Here is a 16,218-nt window from a genome sequence, read left to right on the forward strand (position 1 = left end):
TGAAATACAATAACAAAACTATTTAGAGATGCTGTTATTTTTCCATTGTCTTTTTAAAAGATTAATATTAATAGTTGTTGAACAGGTTTCTCAAAATGCTCTATTTAATTCAATATTTCTCTGTTATATTCCTGTTAATAGTAAAACAATGAATACCAACACGAATCCTGCCCAGTCAACCCAGTATTCCCGCAGATCCTTACCTGGCTGTCCCGGTAATCCTGGGTCCCCATCTTTCCCTGCCTGTCCGGGATCACCAGGAATACCTTGGTACCCCTTAAATCCCGGAGAGCCGTCCCTCCCTGGAGATAAGACGGACAAGGGTTAAGCGGGGGGAGAAAGCAGTTTTCTGTACAAATGAGTTCTGATCACAGTCCAGGTCCCTGGTTACTAAGGTCAGGAACGGAGGCCAATATGGCTACAGGGACAATGGACACTCTGATGCGGAGCCAGTATGGGCTCTCAGGGCTGAATGGCCTTCATGAGTGCTGTCACTTGGGTTCAGTGTGATGCACCGAGGTTCTGGATTCAAATCCTACTATGGACAAGCTAAAGGGAAGGTCACACTCTGGGGGGTGGGGTCACACTATGGGAGGGGCAATGCTGAGAGGGGGTCACACTGGGAGGGTGGTACTGAGGGGGTCACACTGTGGGGGGGTGGTACTGAGGGAGGGTCACAGTGTGGGAGGGTGGTACTGAGGGGGTCACACTGTGGGATGGTACTGAGGGAGAGTCACAGTGTGGGAGGGTGGTACTGAGGGAGTCACAGTGTGGGAGTGGTGGTACTGAGGGAGAGTCACACTGTGGGAGGGGTGGTACTGAGGGAGGGTCACACTGTGGGAGGGGTGGTACTGAGGGAGTCACAGTGTGGGAGTGGTGGTACTGAGGGAGGGTCACACTGTGGGAGGGATGGTACTGAGGGAGGGTCACACTGTGGGAGGGGTGGTACTGAGGGAGTCACAGTGTGGGAGTGGTGGTACTGATGGAGGGTCACTGTGGGACGTGATACTGAGGGAGGGTCACACTGTGGGAGGGGTGGTACTGAGGGAGTCACAGTGTGGGAGTGGTGGTACTGATGGAGGGTCACTGTGGGACGTGATACTGAGGGAGTGTCACACTGTGGGAGGGGTGGTACTGACGGAGGGTCACACTGTGGGAGGGATGGTACTGACAGAGGGTCACAGTGTGGGAGGGTGGTACTGAGGGAGGGTCGCAGTGTGGGAGGGTGGTACTGAGGGAGTCACAGTGTGTGAGTGGTGGTACTGAGGGAGAGTCACACTGTGGGAGGGGTGGTACTGAGGGAGGGTCGCAGTGTGGGAGGGTGGTACTGAGGGAGGGTCGCAGTGTGGGAGGGTGGTACTGAGGGAGGGTCACAGTGAGGGGGGTGGTACTGATGGAGGGTCACAGTGAGGGGGGGTGGTACTGATGGAGGGTCACAGTGAGGGGGGGTGGTACTGACGGAGGGTCGCAGTGTGGGAGGGTGGTACTGATGGAGGGTCACAGTGTGGGAGGGTGGTACTGAGGGAGAGTCACAGTGTGGGAGGGTGGTACTGAGGGGGGTCACACTGTGGGAGGGGTGGTACTGAGGGAGGGTCACACTGTGGGAGGGATGGTACTGACGGAGGGTCACAGTGTGGGAGGGATGGTACTGACGGAGGGTCACAGTGTGGGAGGGTGATACTGAGGGAGGGTCACAGTGAGGGGGGGGTGGTACTGATGGAGGGTCACAGTGAGGGGGGGTGGTACTGAGGGAGGGTCACAGTGGGGGGGGGTGGTACTGAGGGAGGGTCGCAGTGAGGGGGGGTGGAACTGAGGGAGGGTCACATTGTGGGAGGGTGGTACTGAGGGAGGGTCACACTGTGGGAGGGGTGGTACTGAGGGGGGGTCACAGTGTGGGAGGGGTGGTACTGAGGGAGGGTCACATTGTGGGAGGGTGATACTGAGGGAGGGTCACATTGTGGGAGGGGTGGTACTGAGGGAGGGTCGCAGTGTGGGAGGGTGGTACTGAGGGAGGGTCACATTGTGGGAGGGTGGTACTGAGGGAGGGTGATACTGAGGAAATATGACTGTTCGATGTACAATAGTGATGTCAACCCACACCAAGTTCTCCTCACTGACCACCCCACCAGCTTCCGCATGCAGCACATAAATCTTTGTAACCTCTGCCATTTCCAATGGGATCCCAACACCAAGCCCGTCAACTTTCTGCTTTCCATCGGGATCACTCCCCATGTGACTCCCTTGTCCACTCGTCCCTCCCCACCGATCTCCTTCCTGGCACTTACCCTTGTGCTACACCTGCCCCTGTACCTCCTCCCTCACTACCATTCATGGCCCCAATCCATCCTTCCAGGTGAGGCAGCACTTCACCCGTGATTCTATTGGGGTCATATACTGTATCCGGTCGGTGCTCCCGGTGTGGCCTCCTGTGTAGCGGTGGAGACCGGACGTGGACTAAGCGACCACTTGGCCGACGAGCTACACTCTGTCTGCCCGAAAAAGCGGGATCTCCCAGTGGCCAGCCATTTCAATTCCACTTCCCATTCCCATTCCGATATGTCAATCCATGGCCTCTTCCTCTGCTGTGATGAGGCTGCACTCTGGAGGAGCTTCACATTGTATTCCCTCTGGATAACGTGTAATATACTCATGCACGGTCGTCTGTGTCACAGACACCTGTGTGCAGACACTGCCTTGGCCCATGTAGTGATCCATCTTTTACCTGGTTCCCCAATGTCTCCCTTCTGTCCCTTCATCTTCTCCATCTCGCCTTTGTTCAGCTCGCCGGGCCGCCCCTGCACGCCATTCTCCCCCTTTGTCCCCTTCGCTCCGCTGATGCCCGGAGCGCCGGGGAATCCTGGTAACCCTGGGTCACCTGAGGAGGAAGAGGACGTCAGTTTGTGCGGTCACCACTGTCGCGAACGTGCCCGCGGATGGGGTAATCACTGACCTTTGGCGCCGGGCAGTCCCACAATCCCTGGATCTCCGGGAAAACCTGGGCTCCCAGGGGCACCCATCATTCCCATCTCTCCTTTTGGACCTGTGGTTGGTGGAGGAAGATCAGAAAACCGCAATATATGAAATTCTGAGATCAACCATGAGGAGAGAAATACAGCTTATTTTTTAAGTTCCATCTCGGTGCAACTATAGAACAAGGATTCCTGATGCATTTGGAGGACAGCTCAGACTATCAGTCAATGCTGGAATCCCCGAGAGGGGGTCCAAGGTGATGGTGGATGATATGGGTGGAAATTGATCCTTCTAGGTTCATCAGAGACTCAGACTCCCAAGCCTCCAGCACTCTGGGACCCCCTCCCACCAAGCGTAGGGTGCATGATCCCTGAGGAGATTCCCAAAAGGACCAGCTTGGTGAAAGTGTGAGAGAGTTACTGTGAAATGGGGTAGTGGTGAGGAACACCCCCCTCACCCACAGCAGCTCACCAGCTGATCAACTTGTAAGTGTGGATGGTTGAGGGTCCAGGACTAAAGTCCCCTGATAGGGTCTGGGTGCCGCAGGGTTCTCAGACCCTTGCAGGAAGTGTGAAAGATCAACGGTAGTCAGGCAAGGCTGGAATACTTGGCCCTGTTCTTGGATATTACTACCTGAGGAGGTGGGAGGAGGTTTACCTGTAGCAGTCCGAGGTTCCGTGGAGAAACCAGAGATATGTGAAGTGGGCAGGAAGTTGGAATATCGTGTTCATTTCTGGTTGTCTCCTTGTAGGAAAGGTGTGGAAGCTTTGGAGACCATGCAGAGAGTTACTGGGATGCTGCCTGGACTAGAGAGCATGTCTTATTAGAATAGGTTCATTAATTTAGGTCTTTTCTCTTTGGAGTGAGAAGCCCAGGGTGGAAATGGGTCATACAAGGAGGCACAGTTTTAAGATGATTGGAGTAAAGCTTAGAGGGGATATCAGAGGGAAGTGCTTTACATGGAGAGTGGTAAGTGCATACCAAGGGTAGTGGTAGAGGCAGATACATTCGGGGCATTTAAAAATCTCTTAGATAGGCACGTGGATGGCAGAACAATGGAGGGTTGTGTAGGACAAAAGGGTTAGATTGATCTAAGAGTAGGTTAAAAAGTCGGCCGAATGACTGTACTGTGTTGAAATGCTCTTTGTTCTGTGTTTTATGTTTCATGTTCTGTATTTCTCTATAGGTCTCCTTGGATCTATGGGACTCTGCTCCTTGGAGGTGAAGGGGAAATTTAATGGAGGCATTTGGAATTGGAAAGGATTTTGATGGAGTACAAGGAGAAATTGTCTATGGGGGCAGGAGGCTAGAGGACCAAATGACATGGAATAAAGAGTTTTGGAGGGAGGAGGGGAGTGTTTTCACGCAGTGAGCTGTGGCAATCTAGAATATGCAGGAGCTGGACTCAAGGAGAACTTTCAGGAGGGACTTTGGGAGAAATGGGAAAGGAGAAAAGTGGGGAAGAAGCAGGGAGTGGGTCTGGTTAAGGATTCACAGAGCCTCCAGGACTCCCTTCCCTTTCCGAGCTTCCGTAATTTTGGATTTGATTTGGGATCGGTTTGCATTCCACCTTCAGAGTGAGAGGAAGTTCTGCAAACTGTCACTCACCTTGAAGCCCAGGAGGTCCATCTCTTCCTGGTCGTCCAATCTCACCTGGCTTTCCAGGCAGGCCAGGGAGACCCTTTGGTCCCCTCAGCCCCTGCTCTCCCTGTGGACCTGGGATGTCTAAGCCTGGGAAACCAGGGTCTCCTTTGGGTCCAGGGGGTCCCGTGTATCCTACGGAAATAGAAACCACCACGGTCACGTCACCGATCCCACAGTTCTGTATTTATGTCATGATGTGGCCCTCCAACTCACCTCTCTTTCACAATCTTGATACATTATTCCTGTCTCCCAGTCCTCTCCAGGCCTGGACTTGACTCCCTCCAAATGTTCTCCTATTTTTTCCTCTCCCCACCTCTCTTGTGCTGGTAGCTCAGTGGGTTGTATTCCAGCACATTCTCACCACTTCCTACCCACTCCAGAGACCAGAACTCAGAAATCTGACTTTCCTGCTCGAGGTAACTAAAGTTTGAGCTCTGCCTTGCTGGTGTTAGATGCCAAGGACTCGCCTCCCTGGTGAGGAGGGGCAGGCAAGCACTCTCAATCTTCCTGCCCACCTCCCCTGGGCAGCTCGATGCCCCTTAGCAATCCACCTCGCTCGCGTCACGCTGCTGTGTACAGCTCCTGCCCTGCCTTTTGGCCCATGGCAGGTGGTATGCGCTGTGCTGGTGTGATCGACATTGCCAGCTAGGACCTACCGTTCGAGCCTGGTGGTCCCTGAGGTCCTGGCTTGCCAGGTATGCCTGGTGCTCCGATCCCCAGAGGTCCAGGAGGTCCGGGGGGACCCTGGGAGCCTCGCAGACCCGTGTTACCTGAAAGAAGGAAGAGGACACACACGGACATGAAATCCTCAGTTTCCAGAGACCATTACAAACCAGAGCCCGATCGTCGGATGCAGTAGTCACGGCCAGTAACGCTGTAGAGGCCCCCACACCTCACGGTCACCACTCATAGGTGTGTTTACGTCTGTATATACTTACTAGCCTGCTATTCATTTCCTTACGGGCATTCACAAGAAAATAAAGAAATACATTAGAACTGATGAAAAACTATACATAAACAAAGCCTGACAAACTGTGGACAGATAACCAAGAACGTGAATTGTAAAGGCTGTATGTTTAAAATCAGTTCAGTCTTGAGGTTAGTGAAGTTACCTCTGATAGTTGTGACTGTTCCTGAACCTGGCGGTGTGGAACCCAAGGCTCCTGTGCCTCCTGCCCAGTGGTAATAGCAGGAAGTGGTACAGCCTGGATCTTGGGACTCCTCGATGATGGCTGCTGCTATCTTGTGGCAGTGTTCATGATAGAGAGGGCTTTCCCTGTGATGGACTGGAACTCAGAATTGCCAGTCACACAGACACGGTGGCCACACACGTGTGGGGGGGTGAGATGCAGAGCTGGGAATCCTCCAGAGACTGGTGCACCTCCTGACACCCCTCCCCAACGGCTCTGACAAAATGATACCGTCTGCTCGATGAGCACCCCGCCCACCCTGAAACACTGCTCCCTCCGGAGTGCGATACCCGTGGGCCTGCAGCAGTGAGCAGAGAGAGCTGGGGACAGGCAAGGCCAACCTATCACAAACAGGAGAAAATCTGCAGGTGCTGGAAATCCAAAGCAGCACACACAAAATGCTGGAGGAACTCAACAGGCCAGGCAGCATCTGTGGAAAAGAGTGAACTGTCGACATTTCAGGCAGAGACGTCAACTTTTCCACAGATGCTGCCTGGCCTGCTGAGTTCCTCCAGCATTCTGTGTGAGTTGCAAGGACAACCTATCCTGGGCAACAGTTGACCAAGCCACGTCCTAATTGTACGCAAAGGCGCTGGCCTGTGGAATGGGGGGGGGGGGGGGGTGGAGAAAGGGAAGGGAGTTGGAGAAGGTTTAGGCAGAAGGGTGCTGTGGGGAGAGGTGGGTAAGTGTGGGGAGGGGAAGTACGAGGAGGCGGATGTATGGGGAGGGGGAGATGGGAAGGGGACGTGAAAAAGGCAGGCGTGGAGAGGGAGAGGGAGGAATGTGGGGAGGGTTGGGTGCTATGTGGAGAGAGGGGTAGAGGTGTGAGGAGGGCCAGTGTCAGGAGGATGAGGAGAGACGCCGGTAGATACTCAGGGAAGGGGCTTGCTCATTCCCATCGCAGACCTTCACTCACCTTTAATGCCGGAGAAACCTGGAGGTCCCGGCTGCCCCGGTCTGCCCGGGATCCCAGGGAAACCTGCATCCCCTTTAAGTCCTGGAACTCCGTCCAACCCTGGGTTGCCTGGGAACCCCGGAGGGCCCGGAAGCCCCACTCCTGGAATGCCCTGGATCCAGGGAAAGAGAGGGTTAGCTGCTAGTAGAGAATGGGGTTTGGGGAGGGATTATGATAGAGGAGAGGGAGCGGATGGGGGGGGAGATGTGGTATGAGGAAGGGGAAGGGAGGGAGGGGAGTGGAATCTAGAGAAAGGCATAGGAAGAAGGGCCATCAAGGGTGGAGGGGAGAGAAGTGGGCAGGAGGGAGTGGGAGGGAGATGGAAGGAGTGGGAGTGAATGGGTGGAGAGGTAGGAGGTGGAGATGAGGGACAGGAACGAGGAAAGGGAGAGAGGAGGAGAAGGGAAGGGGGAGGGAGACGGGTGTGTCCTCTACACCTGTCCCCCCTCCCAGCATTTTCACAGATCCCCTCTGAAGTCCCCACCGTCCCGTCAAGCAGCATAGCCCAGATCACAGGAATACCCTGCACCTCTCCCTTCAGGATCTTCTGCCCATTCCATCCCTCCATGTCCTCTGGGCACACCCCCCCCCCCACCCCCCGCTGCTGGGACCTTCAGTGTTTGCTGAAATGCCCCATTAACCTTCAGCACTGCCACCCCAGTACAGAACTCCCTGGGACATTGTCCGCCGCTCTGGAGACAGGGGATACCACCGAGCTCAGGGCAGGCAAGCTTCCCCACTGACCTTCTCTCCCGGGAGTCCAGGTGGGCCAGGCTGACCGTCCACTCCGGGCCTGCCAGTGAGGCCGGGAGAACCTTGTTCTCCAGGAAGTCCATCCACACCTGGGAAGTGAAGGAAGAGGGATTATCCTGGGCATCACAGGCCAGTCAGTCTTACACCACACCACTGGAGAGGATTCTTACAGTCAGGATTTACGAGCATTTGGAAAAGCATAATCTAATCAGGGGTATTCAGCGTGGCTTTGTGAAGGGCAGATTGTGTCACAGGAATCCGATTAACTTGTTTGAGGAGGTGACAAAACAGTTTGATGAAGGTAGAGCAGTGGATGTGGATTCTAGTAAGATGTTTCACAAGATTCACCAGGGTGGGTTCACCCAGGAAGTCGAGGGGATGGGATCCGGGGAGACTTGGCTGTATGGCTTGAGCACAGAAGGCGGAGGGTGGTAGTAGACGGAATGTACCCAGCCTGGAGGTCGGTGACCAGTGCTGTTCTGGGACCTCTGTTCTTGGTGAAATTGATGGATGACTTTGATGAGGAAGTGGAAGGGCAGGTTAGAGAAAACTTAAAGATTGGTGGTGTTGTGGGTAGTGTAAAAGGTTGTTGTAGTTTGTGACGGGACATTGATAGGATATGGAGCTGGGCTGAGAACTGGCAGATGGAGCTCAAACCGGAGAAGTGTGAAGGAGAGGTCGAACTTGAAGGCAGAGTACAGAGCAGGATTCTTAGCAGTGCTGGGTAACAGAGGGATGCTGTGGTCCTGTCCATAGATCCCACAGATTTTCCGGGCTTATTGACAGGGTTTTTAAGAAAGCATGTGGTGTGTTGACCTCCATTAGACAGGGGATTTGAGTTTAAGAGCCATGAGGTAATGTTGCAGCTCTCTAAAGCTTTGGACACCACAGTAACCTAGCGGTTAGCATGATGCTATTACAGGTCGGGGCGTTGGAGTACAGAGTTCAATTCCAACGTCACCTGCACGTCCTCCCAGTGGAATGCGTGGGTTTTCCCCAAGCGCTCCAGTTACCTCCCACTGTCCAAAGATGTACCGGTCGGTTAAGTGGTTATTGTATATTGTCCCGTGATTTGGGTAGGGTTAAATCAGGGCTGGACATCACGGCTCAAAGGGTGGTATGGGCCCACTTCACACAGTAGCTCAATAAATAAATAAATGAATGAGCGGGAGAGTTTATGGTTACCATGGGGACTATGTGGTAATGATATGAACTGTACCGTTACAGTGCGGTGTGTGTCATTACAGTACAGTGTGAACCATTACAGTGCGGTGTGAACCGGTAACAATGGAACAACATTACCTTTAGGCCCGGTGGGGCCCGGAAATCCTATCCCTGGCAGACCTGGATCCCCTTTGGGTCCAATGGCTCCCTGCAGACCTGGGATACCCGGAAACCCTGGATCACCTGTTGGGAGAGTCAGCAAGCGTTACACACCCTCACACACAAAACGTCACACACCTGCACCTGCTGTGTCTCAGAAACCTTCAATCACACTGTCACATACCCTCACTCACTCACACACAGTGCCTCACACATTCACAGAGTCATATACTCTCACAGTGACACACACCCTCACACACACACAGTATCACACTCACATACCCTCACTCACTCACACACACACACACACACACACACACACACAGTGCCTCACACATTCACAGAGTCATGTACTCTCACAGTAACACACACCCTCACACACACACAGGATCACACTCACACACCCTCACTCACTCACACACACACACACAGTGCCTCACACATTCACAGAGTCATATACTCTCACAGTAACACACACCCTCACACACACACAGGATCACACTCACACACCCTCACTCACTCACACAAACACAGTGCCTCACACATTCACAGTCATATACTCTCACAGTGACACACACACACACAGGATCACACTCACACACCCTCACTCACTCACACACACACACACAGTGCCTCACACATTCACAGTCATATACTCTCACAGTAACACACACCCTCCCTCACACACACAGACAGGATCACACTCACACACACACACACACACACACACATTCACAGAGTCATGTACTCTCACAGTAACACACACCTTCACACACACACAGTATCACACTCACATACCCTCACTCACACTCACTCACACACACACAGTGCCTCACACATTCACAGAGTCATATACTCTCACAGTAACACACACACACACACACACACACACACACAGTGCCTCACACATTCACAGAGTCATATACTCTCACAGTGACACACACCCTCACACACACACAGTATCACACTCACACACCCTCACTCAGTGATGACACAGCCTCACACACACTGTGTCAAGCATCCTCACACAGTGACACACACCCTCAGTGACACACCGCCTCACGTGTCTCGTGTGACACACCCTCTCTGGGAGGTTGGCAGGTAACCGGGACACTTTCTGCAGGTGTCTACACGTTACTCGGCGACAGGCCTGTGGGGGTGGGTTTCAGGTGTCGCTGTTGTACCTCTGCTCCCTGGCTGGCCCTTTTCTCCTCGTGAGCCCGGAAATCCTGGTGGTCCTGGCAAACCTATGGATTTTCCCGATTCGCCTTTCTGACCTGTTGCAGGGAAGGTTGAAACTATGAGCAATCCGTGAACACGTGCCCCGCCTCACCTCCCTGTGCCCAGGTACCGAGCCCTGTTGGCCTGGGTCCACCGAGATGTAACACTGAGCGTCATAGGAAGTCATTCCTGCCTGTGGCCATCAAACTTTACAACTCCTCCCTCGGAGTGTCGGACACCCTGAGCCAATAGGCTGGTCCTGGACTTATTTCCACTTGGCATTATTTACTTATTATTATTTAATCATTTATGGTTTTACAGTGCTATATTTCCACACTATTTTTGGTTGGCGCGGCTATAACGAAACCTAATTTCCCTCGGGATCAATAAAGTATGTCTGTCTGTCTGGTAAGAATCAGGACTCTTCCAACCAGAAAGGTTCAACCCCACCCCCCCCCCCACTATGTCAAACAACACCCACCTCTCCAGAACTCCCCACCCCTCTGCAACATCACGACCCTCTCACTGCACACGTGTCACTGGCCCTGGCCCGTACAGATACGCCGCTGGACAGTGCTGGGAGTTTAGAAGTTACGCCTCGTTTTCAGTCCCTTGGGACCTCATCTACCCCCCCCCCCCGCAACAACCCCCTGTGACCTCTGCCCTCCCCCCCCCAGTCCCGGCCTCAGTCACTGCGGGGGCAATGACCCAGATCACTGAACCTCCTCCTCTAAACCTCTGATCAGATGCAGAGGTTTGCCCTGGGAAGGGAGGGAGGGAACCCAATCCGCTGCTGTGGCCGGGAAAATCTGTTCCAAATGTCCATGGAGGCAGATTCTGGATTCTGGACTGCTCTTTCCTGGGAGTGAATGGATCAGGGCGTGGGGAATCAGAGGGATTGGGCAGGGGGAGTCAGGAGGAAGGAGGGATGGAGCATCCCACCCTGACCCAGCACATTATCCCTTTCCTATCCTCTATCCTCTCACACACTGGGTGGGTAGAGGTGGGGGTGGACGGGGAGACCCTGCCCACGTCTGCCAGGGTAGGGGCCAGTGATGCTGAGCGGACATCTCCGTGGAAGATCCGTCACAGCCAGTCCCCACCTCCCTGACAGCCCAGTCCCTCTGGTACACACTCGTCCCCTGCTCCACGCCCCGCGTGACACTGGGAATGCTGGTGGGGGTGTCTGCGACCGGCCAGTGAAGGGAAATCGAGGGGTTGGGATACACACAGTTGGCAGAGACAGGTGGGGCATCGGAAGGGGTGGGATTGATGGACTTACCTTTGGTCCCAGGCAGGCCTGGCTGCCCTGGGAAGCCCGGGATGCCCTTTCCCCCCGGGTGTCCCGGAGGCCCGATGCCTGGGGTGCCCGGTTGTCCCTGGTCTCCTGGTAGTCCTTGAGGTCCTGGAGGCCCCGGCAGTCCCGGCTCTCCTTTGAAGCCGATTGTTGCCTGAGCATGGGAGAGGCCGTTAGCAGCCGCAGGTCATTTGGCCGCGGATGTTGACCCCACCCCCAGTGATGGCTAGACACATCACCCCCGCTCTACGGAGGAGGGGTGCTCGGTCCCCCCCCCCCCCCCCAACATCACTGCCCCAATGCCCTCCCTATGGAAACCCTCAATGGGAGACTATTTGGACAACCCCAGAGAAAGTTCTCCCACTAAACCCAGGAACCTACTTTCCCTACAGTCCCAAGAGGGGAATCAGTCACCGATATCCGGGGGCGGTGAAATTGAGGCTTTTTAGGAGGGTGGGGGGTTCACAGGAGGGGAATCATGGAAGGTAAGTGGATTCACAAGAAGCTGATTTACAAGCAGGTGGGAGGGATTCACAGTGGAGGGGTGTGGAGATTTACGGTGGGTGGAGGCGGATTCGTGGGATGTGTGTGAATCCATGGGGGGGGGTGACGATTTATGAGGGTTGGGGGGGTGGGGATGCACAGGGGGAGTGTGATTTACTGGGAGAGTGGGAATGCACCCACCTCTCTGCAGATGACCAGTGATGGTGACCAGTTCCACGGCAGTCTGAGTACTGGGTGTGGGGGGGGGGGGGGGGGGAATCAGGGATGGGAGCAGGAAAGGGGTGGAGGGAATCAGGAGAAGGAATGGGGGAATCAGGAAGTGGGGTGGGGGAATCAAGAAGGGGGTGGGGAAGATTTGGGAGGGAAGGACAGGGTGGGGAAATGCCTCAGTGTGTTGCCCACTATGGGACTGTGGTTGAGGTTCAAGCAATTAGCCCCACAACCTCTCCACCCCACCTCACCCCCATCCCTACCCACACCCCACTATTTCTGTCACTCACTGGCTCTCCTTTGAATCCAGGCAGGCCGGGGTCTCCGTCCTTCCCGGGAATTCCATCTGCACCAGGAAAGCCCGGATTTCCCGGGAAACCCCTCTCCCCCCGGTCTCCCTTCAGACCGGGCAGAGCGAGGATGTCACCAGGGTCACCCTTGGCTCCGGGGATTCCCGTCGACCCTGGAACGCCGGCAGGACCCTGTGGAAACGAGGGTGTCTGTCAGTTACTGACGCAGGAACCATACAGAAGCCCCACCCCACCCCCACCTTCCAACACCCCCCCCCGACCACAACCACAACCCACACACAAACACACACATCAGACGCACCACATGGTCCCACACAATAAACGCCCCCCCACAACACGCACACCTTCCACATTCCCCCAGCAACAGCCCCTCTTCCCCAGGGCAGTGTTCTGCTCCCTTCATTCTCCTCCCACTCATCCCCCTGCACTTTCACTCAAACCCTCGCCACATTTCCCTAACCCCCACACCTTACCTCCCCTCAACTCTGCCCTTCCCCTCATCCCGCCACTCCTCCCAGTCCCTCCCCTTAACCACCACCCTTCCCCCACCCCATACCTCTTCTTACCCCTAGTCCCACTGCCCAGCTGCTTCCCTCTCCCCTGCCCCACCCCTTCCAATGAGGACGAGATGTTGCTCTCCCCGTCCAGCACCAGCCCTCGGCCCCCAGGGTATTTCCCGGAGTCTGTCCCACATCCAGGCTCCTGGTCCTGGTCTCCCCATGACCATTCTCTTCCATCTACCCAGTCGATGTTTTTATGGCATAGGCTCAAATAGAGAAAGCCCCACCGTCCAACAGCTCCCCCGCCCCCACCAAACATTCTCAGTCCTGTGGTCTTCCCTCGGTTGCCTATATAAACACCCTTCTGAACTCTGTCAAATGTGGGATCTTCCCTGCCTCCAGGCAGTTCCCCGACTTGGAATAAGTGGAATGGTCAATACTCACGGGCTGGCCTTGGAATCCTATCCTTCCTGGTGGTCCTCGCTCTCCCTTGCTCCCTGGAAACCCTTGATCACCTGCACGATGCCAGAATAGGAAAGTTTGGTCTCCCACAACAGGTCTGCAAGCAGTGACCCACCTCCGTCGGCGAAGGTCCCCCGCTCTCCCAGCCCCACTCCGAACTCTCAGCCTGGGAGTTACCTCAGTGCCCATCGTTCTCGGGAACCGCACCGCATCCTCAATCGGGCCATGTCGCAGCAAACCTGGCTCAGTACTAAACTCAGCTTTGGGTGACTTGCTGCCTCCGTACCAGGACCGGCCAGTCCTTCAGTTCTTCTCTCTCAGGCTCGACCCGCTGGGGGCTACTGCACCTGCACCCTCACCCTATCACAGATATTCTCTTTATTCTATCTGTCCCTCCCCCACACTCCCCGCAGCTGGACGCCACCTAACTTTCTGTCGTCCCCAGACCAGAAGTGTCAGCCCTGGCTCTCTCTCCGTGGACGCCGCCTGATCTGCCGAGTGTTTCCCAAACGTTCTGCTCTTATTCCCTGTTGTGCAGGGATGCGCGATTAAAAAAATCACAGTTGGCAGGCAAATCGGCTCCCCCTGACGTACAAGCATAGCTTCAGCATCAGCTCGTCATCATATATCTGCGTCAGTGGGTTAATGTCCCACTGCAAGCTTCACACCGGTGACTATGCATGCTCACTACTCCCTTGCTGAGAGCTTTGGCCACTGTCCTACATCCCAAGGACGGGACACAGCTCTCCCAGCTTCCACTTTGCACGTTCACTCACCTGGTAGCCCAGGAGGGCCTTGGGGTCCTGGTGGTCCAATTAACACAGTGGCATTGCAGTGGTAGCAGGTATCTCCCCTGGCCCCTGCAAGGGAATCCAGATATGGATGATTGCAGCTTTTATCCCCCTTCACGTTCGGCGAGTTGCAGGGGGCTGTTCAACCCGTTCCAACCTTGAGTCCATCCACCGGCCCTTCCTGTTCCATACCCGTATCCCCTCTCCCGGAAGATCCATTGGTCTCTGGCTCCAACAGACCCCGGATGAAACATCGATCACCTCGAGGGGACTGACAGGGTGAGTGCGGGGAAGATGTTCCCTTGAGGGAGGAGCTAGAACCAGGGGTTATTGTTCACAAATAACCATGGACAAGGCCACTCGATTCTCTCTTGGTGGGACGCGAGTCTGGGGAAGCTCTTCCTCAATGAAGAGTGTCAGACGTAGGCCGGGGGGGGGGGGGCATTGGAAAGTTTCCAGGGGAGGTGGGTGTGTGGAATGGAGGTTATGGCCAGGTCAGTCCTAATCTTATCAAAGGGTGAGCAGGCTTGAGGGGCCGAGTGGCCTCCTCCTACTGCTTTACCATTGGACAGGGTGAGGGAGAGCTGCCTCAGGTGTGGGATGCGGTGCCTGAACAACGGAGTTCATGGTTTGAGGCTCTTTCATTTCCTCATCGTCACTCTGTCCTCAGAATGGAGATTTTTCCCTCTCAGCTCCATCACCTCACTGGGTCATCTTTAATACTTCAGTGGAAAGGTCTCACTGCCCCCTCTGAGGAGAGACTCCACACCTAGGTTCAACAGCTTTGATTAATTGTAATACAGATCTGTATTCCCACAACCTTGAAGTGAAACACAAAGTCTCCACAACTCTGTGAAATTCCTCTTTATGTGACCTTGTTTATTGACATCTGCACTTGGAGCTCTGAACTCCCGCCCTTCACCCCCACAGGGCTGAGCAGAGCCATTATGCCTCCAGTTCACAGTGGGGGAATGAGGCAGAGGGCCCAGGGAAGTCGGAGAGTGGTAGAGCACCTGGTCTACCGTGACCATCGAGCACCAATCACGTTTATTCTTCCACGTTCCATTTAATGGCCGACGGAATCTAATGCAGAAGTGCGTGAGGTGTTGCACTTTGGGATGACACACCCGCGTAGGACTTGCGCACTGAACTGTGGGCACCAAAGGCTGTGATGGAACAGAGGGATCTGGGAGCGCAGGTCCATAATTCTTCAGTAGTGTCGTCAGGCGAGCTGTTGACACCTTTTGCCCTTCAGAAATCAAACAGTTGAGTACAGGAGTTGGGATGTCATGTTGAAGCTGTACACGATGTTGGGGAGACTGCTTCTGGAGTGCTGTGTGGGTCAGGGGGTCACCTACCTACTGGAAAGATATCAATGAGCTTGAAAGAGTGCTGAGAAAATTTACCAGGATGTTGCCGAGATTGGAGAAGCTGAGTGATCGGGAAAGGCTGAACAGGTTAGGATGTGGTTCCCTGCAGCATAGGAGAATGAGAGAGTTGATAGAAGTATATAAAGTCATACAAAGTATACAATGGGGTAAATGAAAGCTTTTTCCCCACTGAGGATGGGTGAATCTAAAACTAGAGGAAATAGATTAAGGGCAAAAGGTGAAATATTTAAGAGGAACCTGAGGGGGACTTGTTCACTCAGAGGGTGGTGTGAGTGTGGAACAAGCAGCCAGCGGAAGTGGGTTTGCAGGTTTGATTTCCACATTTAAGAGAAGTTTTGATAGGTACGTGAGTGTGAGGGTAATGGTCTATGGTCCCAATGTAGGGTGATGGGAATTGGCAGAGTAACAGTTTAGCACAGACTAGATGTACCGAAGGGCCTTCTAATGTGTTGTAGTACTCTGAATTCTGGTGGGTTCCCTCACCCACCAGCACACTGAGGGGTCATTTACCTCACCAATTTACTTAAAATCTGTATGGCTTTGGGACATGCGAGTTGACCAGAGCACCCAGGGGAGACCAACCCTCGGGGTGACAGAGAGAACATACACAGGGCATACCTGAGGTCAGGACTGAACCCGGACCTGTGAGGCTGTGGCCATGAGGAAGGATGAGGGGAGATGTAACAGGCAAGTCCC

General features: G+C 54.4%; 1 protein-coding gene across 1 annotated transcript in view; it reads right to left on the reverse strand.

The window, feature by feature from the left end:
• LOC140716356 (uncharacterized) overlaps positions 1-16,218 on the reverse strand; it is a 66,303-nt gene that overhangs the window by 29,698 nt on the left and 20,387 nt on the right. Inside the window, exons 11-23 of the mRNA XM_073029009.1 lie at positions 14,117-14,200; positions 13,323-13,393; positions 12,358-12,549; positions 11,339-11,507; positions 10,020-10,112; positions 8,815-8,919; positions 7,504-7,601; positions 6,721-6,871; positions 5,271-5,384; positions 4,579-4,746; positions 2,951-3,040; positions 2,723-2,875; positions 204-302 (exon numbers count right to left, since the gene is read on the reverse strand). Coding sequence (XP_072885110.1) covers positions 204-302; positions 2,723-2,875; positions 2,951-3,040; positions 4,579-4,746; positions 5,271-5,384; positions 6,721-6,871; positions 7,504-7,601; positions 8,815-8,919; positions 10,020-10,112; positions 11,339-11,507; positions 12,358-12,549; positions 13,323-13,393; positions 14,117-14,200 — 1,587 coding nt within the window. The remainder of the gene's footprint in view (positions 1-203; positions 303-2,722; positions 2,876-2,950; positions 3,041-4,578; positions 4,747-5,270; positions 5,385-6,720; positions 6,872-7,503; positions 7,602-8,814; positions 8,920-10,019; positions 10,113-11,338; positions 11,508-12,357; positions 12,550-13,322; positions 13,394-14,116; positions 14,201-16,218) is intronic.

This window comes from Hemitrygon akajei, chromosome 2, assembly GCF_048418815.1.
Source record: "Hemitrygon akajei chromosome 2, sHemAka1.3, whole genome shotgun sequence".
Taxonomy (NCBI): domain Eukaryota; kingdom Metazoa; phylum Chordata; class Chondrichthyes; order Myliobatiformes; family Dasyatidae; genus Hemitrygon; species Hemitrygon akajei.